The sequence below is a fragment of the Mustela nigripes genome, chromosome 1 (genome assembly GCF_022355385.1).
Source record: "Mustela nigripes isolate SB6536 chromosome 1, MUSNIG.SB6536, whole genome shotgun sequence".
In the NCBI taxonomy this organism is placed as follows: domain Eukaryota; kingdom Metazoa; phylum Chordata; class Mammalia; order Carnivora; family Mustelidae; genus Mustela; species Mustela nigripes.
In genome coordinates this window covers 90,349,391-90,366,871 of record NC_081557.1, presented here as the reverse complement: position 1 = coordinate 90,366,871, position 17,481 = coordinate 90,349,391, and the positions used below count along the sequence as shown (strand labels likewise).

The 17,481-nt window shown below is 55.1% G+C and overlaps 1 protein-coding gene across 6 annotated transcripts; it reads left to right on the top strand.

The window, feature by feature from the left end:
* The first annotated feature begins 5,263 nt into the window (after nt 1-5,263).
* NLRX1 (NLR family member X1) lies at nt 5,264-16,924 on the top strand. 6 transcript variants are annotated; one of them, XM_059415601.1, is made up of 10 exons: nt 5,264-5,389; nt 7,596-7,723; nt 8,282-8,351; nt 8,780-8,868; nt 9,404-10,023; nt 10,381-11,202; nt 13,780-14,375; nt 14,597-14,683; nt 15,410-15,661; nt 16,058-16,924. In XM_059415601.1, the coding sequence occupies exons 2-10, from the start codon at nt 7,654-7,656 to the stop codon at nt 16,377-16,379; spliced, it is 2,928 nt and encodes a 975-aa protein (XP_059271584.1). In that variant the 5' UTR covers nt 5,264-5,389; nt 7,596-7,653; the 3' UTR covers nt 16,380-16,924. The 6 variants fall into 6 exon arrangements, with proteins under 6 accessions (XP_059271584.1, XP_059271620.1, XP_059271612.1 ...); XM_059415610.1 differs by lacking the exon at nt 5,264-5,389 and adding an exon at nt 5,594-5,802; XM_059415593.1 differs by lacking the exon at nt 5,264-5,389 and adding an exon at nt 5,595-5,790.
* Nucleotides 16,925-17,481: the final 557 nt, after the last annotated feature.

Genomic DNA, 17,481 nt, shown 5'->3' with positions numbered 1-17,481 from the left:
ATCCCAAGTAGGCAGAGAGGCAGGCAGAGAGAGAGAGGAGGAAGCAGGCTCCCTGGGATCATGACCCGAGCTGAAGACAGAGACTTTAACCCACTGAGCCACCCAGATGCCCAATTTTCAAACATTTTTCATTTATATTCAATTAATTAACATACAATGCATTATTGGTTTCAGAGTGTGATTCATCAGTCCTTTTTTTTTTAAATATCTTATCTGTTTATTTGACACAGCAGGGGCAGCAGTAGAGGGAGAAGCAGGCTCCCCAGACCCTGAGATCATGACCTGAGCCAAAGACAGATGCCTAACCAACTGAGCTCCCCAGATGCCCTTACCAGTCTTATATATAACACCCAGGGCTCATTACATCACATGCCCTCCCTAATGTCCATCACCCACTTACCCCATTCCTCCCATCTCCTTCCCCTCCAGCAACCCTCAGTTTGTTTCCTATGATTAAGAGTCTCTTACGGTTTGTCTCCCTCTCTGGTTTGGTCTTTTTTCATTTTTTCCCTAATGGTCCTCTTCCCTAATGGTCCTCTGTTTTGTTTCTTACATTCCATGTATCAGTGAGATCATATGGTAATTGTCTTTCTCTGATTGACTTATTTCACTTAGCATAATACCTTCTAGTTGCATCCATGTCATTGCAAACGGCAAGATCTCGTTCTTTAAAGATTTTATTTATTTATTTGACAGACAGAGATCACAAATAGGCAGAGAGGCAGGCAGAGAGGAGGAAGCAGGCTCCCTGCTGAGCAGAGAGCCCGATGCTGGGCTTAATCCCAGGACCCTGAGATCATGACCTGAGCTAAAGGCAGAGGCTTAACCCACTGAACCACCCAGGCACCCCTCATTCTTTTAGATGACTGCAAAATAGTCCTGTGCGTGCGTGCGTGCGTGTGTGTGTTTGTGTGTGTGTGTGTACACCACATCTTCTTTATCCATTTTTCTGTTGATGGACATCTGGGCTCTTTCCATAGTTTGGCTATTGTGGACATTGCTGGGTGCATGTGCCCCTTTGGGTCACTACCTTTGTATCTTTGGAGTAAATACCCAGTAGTGCAATTGCTGGGTCATAGGGTAGCTCTATTTTCAACTTTTTTGAGGAAATTCCATACTGTTTTCCAGAGTGGCTGCACCAGTTTGCATTCCCACCAACAGTGTAGGAGGGCTCCCCTTTCTCTGCATCCTCATCAACATTTGTGGCTTCCTGACTTGCCAATTTTAGCCATTCTAACTGGTGTGAGGTGGTATCTTATTGTGGTTTTGATTTGTATCTCCCTGATGCTGAGTGATGTGGAGCGTTTTTTCATGTGTCTGTTGGCCATTTAGATGTCTTCTTTGGAGAAATGTCTGTTCATGACATCTGCCCATTTCTTGACTGGATTATTCATTCTTTTTTTTTTTTTTTTTTAATTTATTTATTTTACAGAGAGAGAGAGATCACAAGTAGACAGAGAGGCAGGCAGAGAGAGAAGAGGAAGCAAGATCCCTGCTAAGCAGAGAGTCCGATGCGGGGCTCGATCCCAGGACCCTGAGATCATGACCTGAGCCAAAGGCAGTGGCTTAACCCACTAAGCCACCCAGGCACCCCTGGATTATTCATTCTTTGGGTGTTGAGTTTGATTAAGTTTTTTATAGATTTTGGATGCTAGCCCTTTATCTGTTAAGACATTTGCAAATATCTTCTCCCATTCTGTCAGTTGTCTTTTGGTTTCACTGACTGTTTCCTTTGTTGTGCAAAAGCTTTATCTTGATGAAATCCCATAGTTCCTTTTTTCCTTTGTTTCCCTTGCCTTTAGAGAAGTGTCTAGCAAGAATTTGCTGTGGCTGAGTCCAAAGAGGTTGCTGCCTGTGTTCTTCTCTGGGATTTTTTCAAGATTTTATTTATTTATTTGACAGAGATCACAAGTAGGCAGAGCTGCAGGCAGAGGGTGAGGGGGAAGCTGGCTCCCTGCTGAGCAGGGAGCCTGATGTGGGCTTGATCCCAGGACCCTGAGATCATGACCTGAGACAAAGGCAGAGGCTTAATCCGCGGAGCCACACCGGCGCCCCCTCCTCTAGGATTTTGATGGATTATTGTCTCACATTTAGGTCTTTCAGCCATTTTGAGTTTATTTTTGTGTGTGGTATAAGGCAATGGTCCAGTTTCATTCTTCTGCGTGGGACTATCCGATCTTCACATGGGTCTCTTCTTGCGGAGTGATACACGTCTCTGTCTTAAGAATTCACGGAGCCCTGGTTGTACCCATAGTGGGGGTTATAGTCAGTGGTCATGGAAGGCAGTGAGAACCAGGAAAGATCCTGGAGCCAAAGCTCTAGGAGGAGAATGGCAGGGACCTCACTGAGCTTACCCCAGCTTTCTCTTTTTCTTCCTCTCTTCTCTCACCCTCGGGGTCACCATTAGCAGGGCCAAGCCATTGGCCACCAGGACTGCAGATGGGTTGGTGGTCTGAGGTTTGGAGCAAGCAATTGTCCAGAAGTCCTTGAAGGCTGGTAGCAAGATGACCCAAGGAACAGCAGCGCACTGTCTCACCCTCTTCCTTACTGATCCTGAAGCTTGGGGACTGAAGGGCGGTCGTGGCCTCCACCTGACTAGCAGTACACGCAGAGCTAAGTGTCCTGGGCTAGATGAGGGTCCCATTTTTTACAGGTGGGGTGTCTGCCTGGAGATGGGCTTTCTCATGAGGGCTTTAGGGTGCTAGTGGGAAGAAGTCAGAGTAGTAACTTCTGGAACTCTAGCTCCTTCGGGGGGATTCCGGGAGCCACCCTGTCTCTGCAGTGATGCCTGCAGATGGCTTTTTAAAGGCCATGGGCACAAAATCCCACCGTTAAGTAATCTTTCTTAAGATTCTTCCTCTTGACTTTCTCTTTCAAAATGTAAATACTCCTAAAAGAGTAAAACATTTATAAATTCACACTTCTGCAAGTGCCCCTGGGAACAAGAGGAGACAAACAGCCTTTCTGGAGCCAGCAAAGGCCATCCAGGCACAGAGAACATCTGTAGAGTGGCTCTTGCATTTGCAGGGAAAGCTCTTTGGATTCGGGCAATAACCCCAAGAGGTTGCTAGGATGAGTATTATCATTTCCTCCTTCCACAGAGAAGAAAACCAAGGCTTGGAAAAGCGACTTGAGCAAGTGCTCCAGACACTGCTCCTGCCGCTGGGAGCCCCCTGCGATTTCTTCCCACCGGCCCCATCAGCCCACAGAGGTGTGGCACAGATACCCAGGCCTGGCATGCTTTGAAATGGGCCCCCTCTCCCTGAGGGCCAGACCCCCCAGGACTCAGAGATCACTGCCTTCCCTGTAGCCACCCTCTGTGTCAGGGCCTGTGCGAGGGGCTGGAGGACAGGGAAGATACGGGCCGTTTTCCATGCTATGGGTCTATGGGACCCGACGCCCCATCTTGAGGTCAGATGAGAGAGCACATGCCCACAGCGTGACTCACAGTCCTTCTGTCTGCAAGAGGCCAAATTATATGTTATTAATAAAGCCTCCATGGCTGTCAAAGCCACTGAGGATGGGGAGGGGAACTGCTTGCTCTGAGCCATGTCCAGTAACTGTAGCCGGAGGCCTGTCTGTCTTGCATGGCTAGGGAAGTGGAGTGAATCTAGAAGACCCCCAGGTCTGAAATGTCTCCTTGAGACCCCATTCATAGCGTTGCTCTATCTCTCTCCCCTCTCCTCATCCCATTCTACTCCCCTTTCAGAGCTTCTCTTAAAATGAGAACGTCCCCCTATTGTCGGGAAATGCCCTTCCCAGACTTTTTTTTTTAAGATTTTATTATTTTGTATTTTTTTTTTAAAAAAAAAGCTTTTATTTGTTTCTTTGTCAGAGAGAGAGAGAGTGCTAGCAGGGAGAGCAGCAGGCAGAAGGAGAAGCTGGAGAAGCAGACTCCCCCACAGGGCAGGGAGCCCAACGTTGGGTTGGATCCTAGGACCCTGGGATCATGACTGGAGCCAAAGGCAGGCGTTAGCTAACTAAGCCACCCAGGTGCCCCTAAAGATTTTATTTACTGAGAGAGAGAGAGATTGAGAGAACAAGTAGGGGGAGGGGCAGAGGTCCCCAAGGAGCAGGGAGCCTGATGCAGGACTTGATCCCCGGACTCCATCCCAGGCCCCTGGGATTGTGACTTGAGCTGAAGGCAGATGCTTAACTCTAGCCACCCAGGAGCTGGGATCCACAGGGAACAGGACCAGGGTGGGAACTTCCTGGGCTGTCCCCCTGAGTCATGCCTGCCCTCTGTGGCCCACCCCTTCCCAGACTTATTTAAGATCTAATTCAAATGTCACCTGCTCTTCCAGAATCAGTAGCTTCCTTTCCCAGCCTTTCCAAAGGCTTCCTTCCATCAGCCTCTGAAGGACCATCATTTGGCTGGAGGGAAGCTATGGTCTGGACCCTGCACGCCTTTCTTTCTTTTTAAAAAAAAAAAAAAAAAAAAGATTTTATTTATTTATTTATTTGTCAGAGAGAGTGAGCACAGATAGAGTGGCAGGCAGAGGCAGAGGGAGAAGCAGGCTCCCTGTGGAGCAAGGAGCCCGATATGGGACTGGATCCCAGGACACTGGGATCACGACCTGAGCCGAAGGCAGCTGCTTAACCAACTGAGCCACCCAGGCACCCCCTGCATACCTTTCTACCGGTAGCTCAGTAGGAACTCCTTGAATGAACATACCTTCAAGTGTAAACGAAATATCAACTCTGTCTTCAATCTGGATGGGGAGTAGAGATCACAGAGCCCTCTTCCCAGCCCTGCCCTGAGGTGCCTCTCTACAGCTTCCCCACTGCACACCTCCGTTCAGTGCACACTACACACCTATGTCTGCATGTGGGGCATGTCCTGGCTGTGGGCGGTGGGTGGCTGTTCCATGGGTGACGTGGGCCCTGGGTGTGCCCTGTGTGGAAGCAGAGGGATGAGGGTGAGGGCTCTGGGAACCAGGAAGCCCCAGGGCTAGGCCGTGACTGGGTGCTAGACAAGAAGAGCAGGTTGGGGTGGGAACTCTCCCTCAGCCCCATTTTTGCTCCTTTCTTGGTCAAAGTGACCAGAAGCCACACACAGAGGTTTGGGGGTCTGAAGAGCGCCAGGTACGGAGGGAGGACCCAACAAGGCCTTGACTCAGATCTCTGCTAGGAGGTAGGCTGAGGGGGTGATGAGGCACCGCGGGAAGAGTGTCCTGGGGACCGGTAGGTGGCTCAGGAGGGGCGGGGGGGGGGAGGGGTGCCGAGGTAGGAGGACCCAGGCAGGGACTCTAGTTCCCGCCCTGCCATTTCCTCATTAGGTCAACCCCGGGCACCTCAGGTCATCCTGGGGACGTCAGGTCACCCCGATACGCCGCAGCATCTCCATCTGCACAATGGGCCGAGCAGCGAGCCCTGCCCTGGACGGGAGGTAACCGGCTGGCCCTGGCGCGGGGTCACCTGCCGAGGGCGCTGGGCGCGGCGGGGCCCGCCTGGATCGAGGGCTGCGGCCCCAGAGGGCGGGCGCGACTCGGGGACAGCCCGTGAAATCCCCGCCCCGGTCTCCGAGCCCTGCCTCCGCGGGTCGCCAGCGCGCAGGCTGTCCTCCCCGCTGCCCGCGGCGGGCGCTGGCTGCAAGCACTGGCCGGGCTCCGCGCAGGCGGGCGGGGCAGACGGGACGCGCGGCGCCGGGGCCTCTGGGAGGAAGCGAGAGACGCCGGCAGCCGCGGGGGAAGGCCCAACCGGCTCCGCCGCCCCTCGCCCCCGACCGGGCCGCTGCTCGGGGCGCGCGTGCAGCGGGGAGTTCGCCCCCGGACCCGGAGGACCGAACGGGTGCGCTGAGCGGTGGGCATGCCGGCCGCCTACCCCTTTGGGCCCCGACGCCAGCGGGAACGGGGAGAGCTGTTTGGGATCCAGTCTGTGCGTGTGTGGAGGGGGAGGGGAGCTCCGGACCCCTGGGAGCACAGCCCTTGCACCCTTCCTGCGGCGTTCCTCTCTGGCCCGCTGAGCTCCGGTGACTTGGGAAATTGCCTTCACCACCGCCCCACCCGCGTGGCGAGTCCCTTCTTTTTTTTTTTTTTTTTTAAGATTTTATTTATTTGACAGACAGAGATCACAAGTAGGCAGAGAGGCTGAGAGAGAGAGAGAGGAGGAAGCAGGCTCCCGGCTGAGCAGAGAGCCCTTTGTGGGCCTCCATCCCAGATTGGGATCATGACCCCAGCCAATGGCAGAGGCTTAAACCCACTGAGCCACCCAAGAGCCCCGCGGCGAGTCCCATCTTGAGGCAGTGGCCAGGGAGCCGGTTTGATCCCACTGTGCTGGTTTTCCCAGCTTCCCAGGGCCCTCTCTTAACCTTTCTCCAACCTCTGGGACCTCTGCTTGGAGCCGCAGCCCCTCCACTGGTTGGTCCTGCTGGCGGGTGGGCTCAGGGCAGCAGATTTTCCTAGAGCTTGTCCTGCCCTTGAGGAGCCACTTCTCCGTGGAGACCAGGTGCCAAATAGCAGCACTCTGTGTAAGGGGCATCAGGAGAGACTTCCCGAGGGAGGGGGCCTTTGAGCAGGGTCTTAAAAGATTGTGTAGCATTCTGGTAGGGGAGTAAGGCCATTCCAAGTCCAAGTGTATAAACAAAGTCAGTAAAGTGTAAGCATGAATTTGGGGAGTCTGGCAAATGAAGTACAGGTTGGGGGCAAACTCCAAAAAATAGCTTGTGTGGGCAGGCAGGGGGTTTGGACGCTATAGGTAACCTAGGATTTTAGGGAGGTGATGGAGGGCGGTGAGGGATTGCAATGGGGTGGGGCAAGACTGAAGGCAGAGGCCCAGAAGGAGACAGAGGGTCCCCAGAAGCCCACAGAGGGCCTAAGGTAGCACAGGAGGGGCATAGGACCATGCAGTAGACCCAGGCTGGCAAAGCACTGGGAGAAGGGATCAGTAGGACTGTTGCAGCTGCATGAAAGGGTTTGAAGACCAAGAGCTCAGGTTCCTAGTATAAATGTGTGATTGGGAAGATAGGCAGTAAAGGAACAAAAAGGGGAGGTGGATGAGGAGTGTATGTGCAGAGTTTAAAGCATGGGCAGGATAGCCATGTGGACATGTCAAGTAGGAAGTTCATTCTTTCATTTATTTATTATTTATGCCAACCTCAAAGGCATCTGACATAAAAGTCACAGAGAAGATAAGATGATAAAATCATTAAAACTCAGCTAACAGGACCTGATAGCTGGGGGGAAAAAAACACAGAGGAGAGTGGATAATTGTTACTTGAAAATGTAGGTTCAGAAAAGCCGTTGAAAATGAACATAGGACTCATCTGAGCTTGCTGGCCGCCAAGCGGAAAAAAAAGGACACCTAAATAAAGCAGCAGGGCACCGGGGCTGGGACTCAGGAGCAAGGCAGCTGTGGAGGCTCAGCGGGAGACACAGAGGTGGTAGGAGATAAATTGGCATCCGGAAAGTGGGGGATATAGGAGAGGGAGTCAGTCCGAAGGCCCAGCAAGGCCAGGGCACTGGCACTGCTGACATTTAAGAAAAGGCCGATGCTCCCTGAAGAGGAAGACCTTTCTGCAGCCTCACAAGGAGGTAGGGGTGGGAAGGTGTGTGTATGTGTGTGTGTATGGTCCCTTCACACAAGTCTTCTTGCAGAGGAACAGGACAGAAGGTGGCCTGCTAATTGCCCTGAGCTCTGACCTTCTTCCCTACCATGAGGTGGGGCCGCTATTTGCCCAGGGCTTCGTGGGGCTCTGGTCTGGGAGGAGCGCTCCAGTCTGCAGGTGAGCTGGAAGCAGGGATTTCTGTTTCTGCCTCTCCTTTCAGAGTCCAGATGGTGTCTTCAAGAGAGCAGGGATCCAGACACCAGGTGTTCTGGCCCTAGCTCTGCCATTCACATGCTGCTGGCCTTGGGCAAGTCACCTCACCTGCCTGAGGTTCACTTTTTCCTCATCCTAAACTAAGGGAGTCAAGCTAGATGATCTTAAGCGTCCCCATAGCTACTTGAAGTCTAGGATCACTTGTCTGATCTCATTTTGCATTCAACAAATATTTATTAAGTGCATGCTATGTGCCAGACCTTGTGCTAACTTCTAAGTATGTAATTATAAATAAAAACAGATGTGGTCCCTGCTCTCGTGGAGGGGGGTAGGGCAGAAATGAATGTTAATCAAATAATCACACGAGATATAAAATTGCATGGTAACTGCTACAAAGGGGCAGTACATGATGCGATGAGAACAAGTGACGGGAGATTTGACATAGATGTGAAGTCTGTGTGTCGGTGGGGAAATGTGGGTGGGATCTGAATGTTCTTTCTTTCTTTCCCTTTCTCTGTATAGATGAACGAATCCCCTTCCTGGTCCACTGGAGTTGGCCCCTTAAAGGGAAGCTGCCCCTTGGGCTCCCTAGGTGAGGCCTCAGGACACATCTGGGCACAGCCTGGAAGGGTCAGGACTTGGCGAGAACTTGACTCCCACCCCCCGGGGTGAGGTTGGTTTTCTGGGAGTGAGGAGGGTACAGAGTCAGCTTCCAGGCCTCAGAGGAAGTTGGTTTACTTTATCTACAGTGTAAGTGACAGTGGCCAGCCAGAGGGAGGATCTGGGAGGGGGGGGGATGGGTGGATCCTGGCAATGGCCAGCCTGAGTTCCAGGGGGCGAGACCTCAGTCCCCGGGAAGAGTATGAGAGTCAGACAAGGCTCTCAACTTGGATGTCCAGAGTCACGCCTAGATCTCAGAAAGCTACAAGTCCAGCAATTCAGATGGGCCTGGGCTTTGAGCCTGTCCAGAGGCTGAGCCCAGGAGCCAACCCCCAGCTCATTCCTTCTCCTTGCTCTTAGGGCCTTTGTACATCACCGTGGAAGCTCAGCAGGCAGTAGTCCTATGTCCAGAAGCCATGGAAAGTTGTTCCAGGGCATCTCTGCATCGGGTAAAGGGATTGACTGCTCGGTTGGCCTGAGGGGAGGGGCTGGCTGGGATCCCAGGGGCAGGGGATGGGGAGGTTGGGAGTTGGGTCTGGAGGGAGAAGAAGGCAGGAAGAAGAAGGCATAGAGGACCCACTGCCATCATCCATCAGTGGGCAAACCCTCCCCTGTCGCCCCATTGTCCACCCCTCCATGTCTCCCTTCCTGCAACACTTGTGCAGTGCACACCCACACGCTTGCCATGTACAAAGCACTGGGAGGGGTACATCATCCTGACTCTCAACAAACTGGGTCTAACAGGCAAGTGGAGATTGCACACACAACCACATAACCGTTCAACCCAGGTTTGGTGTTACTGGTCTCTTGGCTTGCTCCTTTCTGCCATGGGGGCTTCCAAACTTCCTGGGAGAGTCCTATATACACAGCCCCATCCTGGGTCTCTGTGTCCTGGTGCTGCATCTCGCTCTGTGGCCTGACCAGCCTTAAGCTCCTGCCCTTCCTGCCCTTTTCCTTGACCCATTCCCCTTGCCTCCCATCCAGAAGCCATTGAGTGCCACCGCCGGAATCTGGCTGAGTGGTTCAGCCGGCTGCCCAGAGAAGAGCGCCAGTTTGGCCCAACCTTTGCACTGGATACAGTCCACGTAGACCCTGTGATCCGCGAGAGCACCCCAGATGAGCTGCTTTGCCCGCCGGCGCAGCTGGCGCTGGAGCACCAACACCCCACCGCTGGGCTTCCCCCACTGTCCCTGTCCCAGCTCTTTGACCCCGATGCCTGTGGGCGCCGGGTACAGACAGTGGTGCTGTACGGGACAGTGGGCACGGGGAAGAGCACGCTGGTGCGCAAGATGGTCCTGGACTGGTGTTACGGGCGCTTGCCGGCTTTCGAGCTGCTTGTCCCCTTCTCCTGCGAGGACCTGTCCTCCCTGGGCTCTGCCCCAGCGTCCTTGTGCCAACTTGTGGCTCAGCGCTACACGTCCCTGAAGGAGATCCTGCCTCTGATGGCTGCTGCTGGGTCCCGCCTGCTTTTTGTCCTGCACGGCCTGGAGCGGCTCAACCTCGACTTCCGGTTGGCGGGGACAGGGCTTTGCAGTGACCCCGAGAAGCCAGAGGCGCCAGCTGCCATCATTGTCAACCTGCTGCGCAAATACATGCTGCCCGAGGTGAGTGTCCTCACCACCCACCCTGCCGCCGCTGCCCTTGACCTGTCCCCTAAGGACTTTGGTGTCCCCAGCCCACGTGTTTACTGGTGTGGGAGCACTGGTTCTGCATCAGTTCAGACCTGCCCCGCCACATCCCTGCTGTGTGTCTTTGAGCAAGTCCCTAACTTCCCTGAGCTTGTTTCCTTCCCTCCTGGAGCTGTCCCGATCAGATTAGATCCCAGGGTCCCAGCTGGGGCTCAGTCATAGAATTATGATGCTCACCCTCATCCTCAGACGCTCGGTCTGCGGGGGCTTTCCGAGGAGTGAGGCAGTCAGGATGCGGAGGTCCTTCCTAACCCTCAACCGGGTGTTCCCCAGGCCAGCATTCTGGTGACTACCCGGCCCTCTGCCGTGGGCCGAATCCCCAGCAAATATGTGGGCCGCTATGGCGAGATCTGTGGCTTCTCGGACACCAACCTGCAGAAGCTCTACTTCCAGCTCCGCCTCAACCAGCCGGACTGTGGGACAGGCGCCGGGGGCGCAGGGATCTCGGCCACGCTGGCTCAGCGGGACAGTCTGGTGGAGATGCTGTCCCGCAACCTGGAGGGGCACCACCAGATCGCCGCCGCCTGCTTTCTACCCTCCTACTGCTGGCTGGTGTGTGCCACCTTGCACTTCCTGCATGCCCCCACGCCGCCTGGGCAGACCCTAACCAGCATTTACACCAGCTTCCTGCGTCTCAACTTCAGTGGGGAGACGCTGGACAGCACTGACCCCTCCAACCTGTCCCTCATGGCCTACGCCGCCCGGACCATGGGCAAGTTGGCTTACGAGGGGGTGTCCTCCCGCAAGACCTACTTCTCCGAAGACGACGTCCGCGGCTGCCTGGAAGCCGGCCTCAAGACGGAGGAAGAGTTCCAGCTGCTGCATGTCTTCCGCCGGGATGCCCTGCGGTTTTTCCTGGCTCCATGCGTGGAGCCAGGGCACCGGGGCACCTTTGTGTTCACCGTGCCCGCCATGCAGGAGTACCTGGCCGCCCTCTACATCGTGCTGGGCTTGCGGAAGACGACCTTTCAGCGGGTGGGCAAGGAGGTGGCCGAGCTCGTGGGCCGTGTCGGGGAGGACGTCAGTCTGGTCCTGGGCATCGTGGCCAAGCTTCTGCCCCTGCGAGCCCTGCCTCTGCTCTTCAACCTGCTCAAGGTAATAGCCCAAGCACGCCAGGCTGTCTGCGCCCCCGTATTCCCCCTTCACCCCTTACTCCCCTCCCAGGAGGCGACGGCTACTTCCTGCATAGCCGTCTTCCGGACCCTGGTTTCAGATTTAGGCAATCTGGCTTTTCATGGGGTTGAGACCAAAGGGAGGGAGAGAGAGAAACCACAGGCTGAGCAGAGCTTGGAGGTGGGAGGAGGATGCAAGGCCTTTCCACACAGTCCTGTGACCCTAATGACGATTGTCTTTTTGTGTTTCTTCTTCTTGTCTTTGTCGGCGGGAGGCCGGAGTTGCTACAGTCTGGGGTCTGTGCTCTGCTTTGCGGGCCCCGAAACTCCACTGTATCTGTTCTCCCAGAGGTGGTTGGACTCTGGGAATGATGACTCATCCTAACAAAATCACCAGAGACAGGTTTATAAAGCAGATGCCATTTTATTCATTTATCCCGGGAGGATAAATGGCATTGGTAATTGGCTTAGGATAGTGCAGGCCTGCTCCAGGATCCCAATTACAAGCCCGGGGACTGTGTTCTGAACAGGGAGGATGCGCTAGGGTTCTGAGGAGAGGAAGGAGGCACCCTCCAGTAATGTCTCTCAGTGCCTCGTAAATGAAATATTATGATTCCTTTTTAGATAAAGACACTGAGGCTCACGGTGTAATTTGTCCAAGGTCACTCAGATAGTAGAAGAGCTAGGATCTGAGTCCAGATCCTAGTTTTGTGATTCTGAACCCTGTGCTCTCTCAGGGAGCTGCTGTTCAGCTTCCGTGCCTTGCTAGGTAACCCTGGTCCTCTCTAGGAATGTTTCGTTAGCTTGTCTTAAGGCAGCAGAGCCCTGGTCAGTGCTGGCAAAATTTTAACAAGTTTTCCTTTTTTATAGGCAACAATGCATAGGGTTAGGATCAGGGATTCGGTAATCCAGCCATGTGGGTTCAAATGCAGGCTCTGCCGCTTCCTAGCTATGTGATCTTGGACAACTTACTTAACCTCTCTGTGCCTCCAGTCCTTATCTGTTAAATGGGGATAATACAATGTATATCATGGGTCTAATATGAGGGTTAAATGTGTTCATCCTCAGGACCTGGCACATAGGAAGTTTCTATTTCAATGTTTGTTAAACCTCAAAAACAGGCTCAGGCAGCCTACCCCTTCTGCCACCATTGCCTCAGATGGGGGGCATGGCCGTTGCTGAGGCCAGCCCACCCCTTTGACGATGGGCTTGCTTGCTCTGGATCACGGCAAGAGGCTGTGGTCTCCTGACAGGGTTCACCCTATGGTTAGCACCACAGCTCCAGGCCCTCTGGGAGGGAGCTCTGCCTAGCAGAGGTCTAGTCCCATCTGTTTCTTCAGCCCTATTGAATCCCCCTCACCACGTGACATTTCCTCATCTTGTCACCAGGTGACTGTTGAGAGAGAAGCACTTGAATCTCCATGGCAGGAACCTCACCTATAAAATGTGAAGAAAAAACAAAACAAAAAACAAAACCCAAAACCAGTCAGTCATTAGAGAAGAGACCACAAAATAGCCTCGTGGCTCCTTGCCAGAGGTCTGGGCCCCTTCTTGCTTTTCAGCCCCAACCCCAGGCTGGGAGCTGATGTCCCAAACCCAAACATTAATTTCTCCAACAAGTATTTGAGCCCTTGCTTTGTGCTAGGCACTGTGTTAGAGTCTGAGGAAGAAACAGTGAAGAGAACCCTGGGTTTCTGCCCTTTCTGGTCCTCCAGTAAGAACACAAACAGGTCACCATAACCATGTAATTTAAAGGTGTGCTAAGGGCCTGGAGAGACAAATTCTAGTGTTGTGAAGGTGTGTAAGTGGGGAGCTCGTTTGGTTGGGGGGGGGAGAGGGGAAAATCTCTCTACAGGAAGGGCATTTACTCTGATCCCTGGAGGATTGATTGATCCCCTACTACTGGGAGAAGAATTGGGGGGGGACAACACCCCAGGAAGAGTACAGCTTTGAAGGAAGAGAACTGTGGTACTGTCGAAAAAAAAAATCCTAATAATGAGAAAAGCTGAAAGCACAGAAGCAGAGTGCGTGAGTGTGAGAGGTCTGTAGAAGGAGACAGTGGGGCTGGCAGGGGCCAGATCCTGCAGGGCCTGGAAGGAGCAGGAGGGAAGCCAGTCATCGTTGCTGGGATGACTGCGGTGGTGCAGAGGGTGGGCGTGTCTTCACAGCATCTAGCCTGGTACGGAACAAAAGGCATCGCAGATGCTAATTCCTTCCTACCACTGGGCTTGCCAATGTAAGCGGCGTTTGGGGAAAAAGAATTTCCTAAGGGCCTGAGGGTATGACGAGGGTATGATGCAAGTGTTAAGAGAGGAGTCTGGAAAGGTCCATTTGGGGCCAAATCATGACCCGTTTTCTAGTCCACGTGGGCAGTGGAGAGCCAGAGCAGATGCTATGGGGGTGGGGGTGGGGCGTAATGTGATCAGACAAATGGTACTGCGGGTTTGAGAGGGATGGCGGGCGAGGCTGGAGCGGGGAGGGACAGCTGCCCCTTGGGCTGAGCTTCCAAGGCTGAGCGGGAGGCGTGAGGCTACAGCACCTTCCCTGTGTGCTCTCCCAGGTAGTGCCACGAGTGTTTGGGCGTGTGGTTGGTAAGAGCCGTGAGGCCGTGGCCCAGGCCATGGTGCTGGAGATGTTCCGAGAGGAGGACTACTACAACGACGACGTCCTAGACCAGATGGGTGCCAGTATCCTGGGCGTGGAGGGCCCGCGGCGGCACCCGGACGAGCCTCCCGAGGACGAGGTCTTCGAGCTCTTCCCCATGTTCATGGGGGGGCTCCTCTCCGCACAAAACCGGGCCGTGCTGGCTCAGCTCGGCTGCCCCATCAAGACCCTGGATGCCCTGGAGAATGCCCAGGCCATCAAGAAGAAGCTGGGTAAGCTGGGCCGGCAGGTGCTGCCCCCGTCCGAGCTCCTTGACCACCTCTTCTTCCACTACGAGTTCCAGAATCAGCGCTTCTCCGCCGAGGTGCTCAGCTCCCTGCGTCAGCTCAACCTGGCGGGGGTGCGCATGACGCCCGTCAAGTGCACGGTGGTGGCGGCCGTCCTGGGCAGCGGGAGGCATGCGCTGGATGAGGTGAACTTGGCCTCCTGTCAGCTCGACCCCGCCGGGCTGCACACGCTCATGCCTGTCTTCCTGCGTGCTCGGAAGCTGGGGTGAGGACCCCTGAAGGCTGGAGAGGGTTGCGGGTGAAGAGGCTGGAAGAGAAGGTGCTAATGAGGCCAGAGGTGGGGAGGAAGGAGCAAAAGGTGGGATGAAGAAGTCCTGTATGTGTGGAGGTGATGAGCAGTGGGAGGGAGGGCACCGTGGGTGGGCCGGCTCCATGCTGAGCTCCTTCCTTGCTTCTCCCCTCCCCTCCGACCACCTCCTGTTCCAGCTTACAGCTCAACAGTCTGGGCCCCGAAGCCTGCAGTGTCCTCCGGGACCTGCTGCTGCATGACCAGTGCCAAATTACCACCCTGCGGTAAGTGTTTCGGAAGCAGAGCCGGAGGGAGGTTCCCCCCCATCCTGGTGGCAGGCTGAGGTCAAGGGTGAGCTCAGGCCTGCCACTGGTCCACCCATGCTGTGGTAGAGGGGGTGGGAGCCTAGACCCTGGCCCGCCCCCTCTCCCCAGGTCCAGTGCAAACAGCAGGGTAGATGAACGATGCTTCCAGGAATAGGTGCTCAGAAACCCAGTGCTGGCGGGGGGTGGGATAATACCCAGGCTGGTTGCCTGGTAACAGTGCCACTGATGCCCTTCCAGAATGTTCCCTGTTGCCTTGAAAGGATGACCCTAATGCTGGGTGCTCAGTAGATGCTTCCAAAGTGCTGGCTGATTTACTAGGAGCCCAGAAGCCTGGGCTCCTAGTAAATTCCTAGGTTAGAGGAAGGGGAGGTGAATGAGAAGGGGGAGGGCCCTGGGGAAGGGGCCTCTGCGTGGGAGGTAAGAAAAGGAGGAAGAGGAGGAATAGTAACCATGAAGAGTGGGGAGTCAAGGGAGGAGGAGAAGCCGTCTCCCACCCGGCTCTCCCACCCCTGCAGTGTGCCATACCCCCTGCTTCTTCCTTCCCTTCCCCCATCCCCCACATTTCTTTGTGTCCGGGCTCCCCTCCACCCCACGCTGTGTGTGCTTTGGGTCCAAGTCCCGAGGCAAGTCCTGTGGCAAGCCCTGCCACAGGCCCTCATCTCCTTGGGGTGCATGTGGCTGTAGGCTGTCCAACAACCCGCTGACTGCGGCTGGTGTGGCCCAGCTGGTGGAGGGGCTGGCGGGGAACAGCTCGCTGACGCACCTGTCCCTGTTGCACACGGGCCTCGGGGACGAGGGCCTGCAGCTGCTGGCCGCCCAGCTGGACCGCAATCGACAGCTACAGGAGCTGAACGTGGCCTACAACGGCGCTGGTGACACGGCAGCCCTGGCCCTGGCGCAAGCCGCCCGGGACCACCCTTCCTTGGAGCTGCTGCAGTAAGTCTGGCCCCCACCCTGGCCGGGAGGTCCTGGTCTCCACTGTTTTTTTCCTATGGTAGGGCTTGTCCTCTTTCCTTGCCTTCTAACGATTGTGGACCAGCTTCTGAACCAACCTGCCCGTCTGTGATTGGCCCTTACCCTGCCCTGGTCCCCTACTACCGTTTCTCTTAGGATCCTGGTGGCCCCGTCTTACTGTCCCTGGTCCTGCTGAATTCAGATGTCATCCCTGCCCCCTGTTGGCCACCGCCCCCATGTCTGGCTCACTGCAGACACCTGCCCCATTAAGTTCCATAGCCAGGGGATGAGTTATGAGAATTCTCCGCTCTGCCCCATACTCCCTCTCCTCTGTCTCAGAGCTCCGCTGAGCGGTATCTTCTCTTCTCTCTCTTCCAGCCTCTACTTCAATGAGCTGAGCTCAGAGGGCCGCCAGGCCCTGCGGGACTTGGGTGGCACTGCTAAAGGGGGTGCTCGGGTCGTGGTGTCGCTGACAGAGGGGACAGCAGTGTCTGAGTACTGGTCAGTGATCCTAAGTGAAGTCCAGCGGAACCTCAACAGCTGGGATCGGGGCCGCGTCCGCCGCCACCTTGACCTTCTACTTCGTGATCTGGAAGACAGCCGAGGGGCCACCCTTAACCCCTGGCGCAAGGCCCAGCTGCTGCGAGTGGAGGGTGAGGTCAGGGTCCTCCTGGAGCAGCTGGGAGGCTCTGGAACCTGAAGCAGGGGCAGCAGTCACCTAGCGGTGTGACCCCTGGCCCCAAGATCCTTCCCTCTGTGGCCTCCTGGTTTGCATTACTACTTCCAGAAAGACTCCTTTGGGGCTGGAGGTAAAGGGAGGAGCACACCTGTGGCAGTTGCTGTCCTGGGGCAAGTCCATCCGTGGCTTCCAGGTCTGGAGTTTCCAGGGTGATGAAACAGGCCTCTCCATTCAAGAGGAAGACTGAGAAAGACTTCAAGACTTCAAGACAGTTGCCCTGGCGCACTACCAACCTTGCCTCTCCACTCTCTGGAGCGTCTGACTGTGCCACCAGGGGGCGCACTTCTTAAATCGCGTTTGCCAAAAGGTGCAGCCTTCCCGCTGTCGGAGGGCAGGTCCTTTCTGCCTTGCTGCTTGTAGAGGACGCCCAAGATGCCCCCTGCCACTTTCCAATCGTGTTGGTGCCTTCTCCCCTTCACACCTCCTTCCTCGCCACCCCACCTGTGCTCAGGTGCTCCAAGGGCCCTGTGCAGTGCCTTGCTTCCATTAAAAAGTTGTGTCTTCCATCTACTGTGGCTTCCTCCTTGCCTGGTGCTTTCAGGAAAGGGTACTGTGTTTGGTCGTTCTGGTAAACTACTGACCACATACTGTTACCGGTGATTCTCGGGCACTAGGTTCAGAGGCAGTGAGGGCTGAGGCGGGGGGTGGGGGGCATGAACAAAATCCTTGGGGGTGGGGGGAGGCCATGCTGGCCCTTAGGACCCCTATCACCTTTTTTTTTTTTTTTTTTTTTTAAAGATTTTATTTATTTATTTGAGAGAGAGAGACAGTGAGAGAGAGCATGAGCGAGGAGAAGGTTAGAGGGAGAAGCAGACTCCCCATGCAGCTGGGAGCCCGATACGGGACTCGATCCCGGGACTCCGGGATCATGACCTGAGCCGAAGGCAGTCGTCCAACCAACTGAGCCACCCAGGAGTCCCCCCCTATCACCTTTTTCAACATACTTATCCCAGGCTCGGAATTACAGTGACCAGCAAGCCATCTGCCTTTGTCTGCCCAGAGCAGAAGCTGGGACAGCAGCAGAGTCTCCGGAGGAAGTCCGGGGCCCAGGAATGGGGGCAGG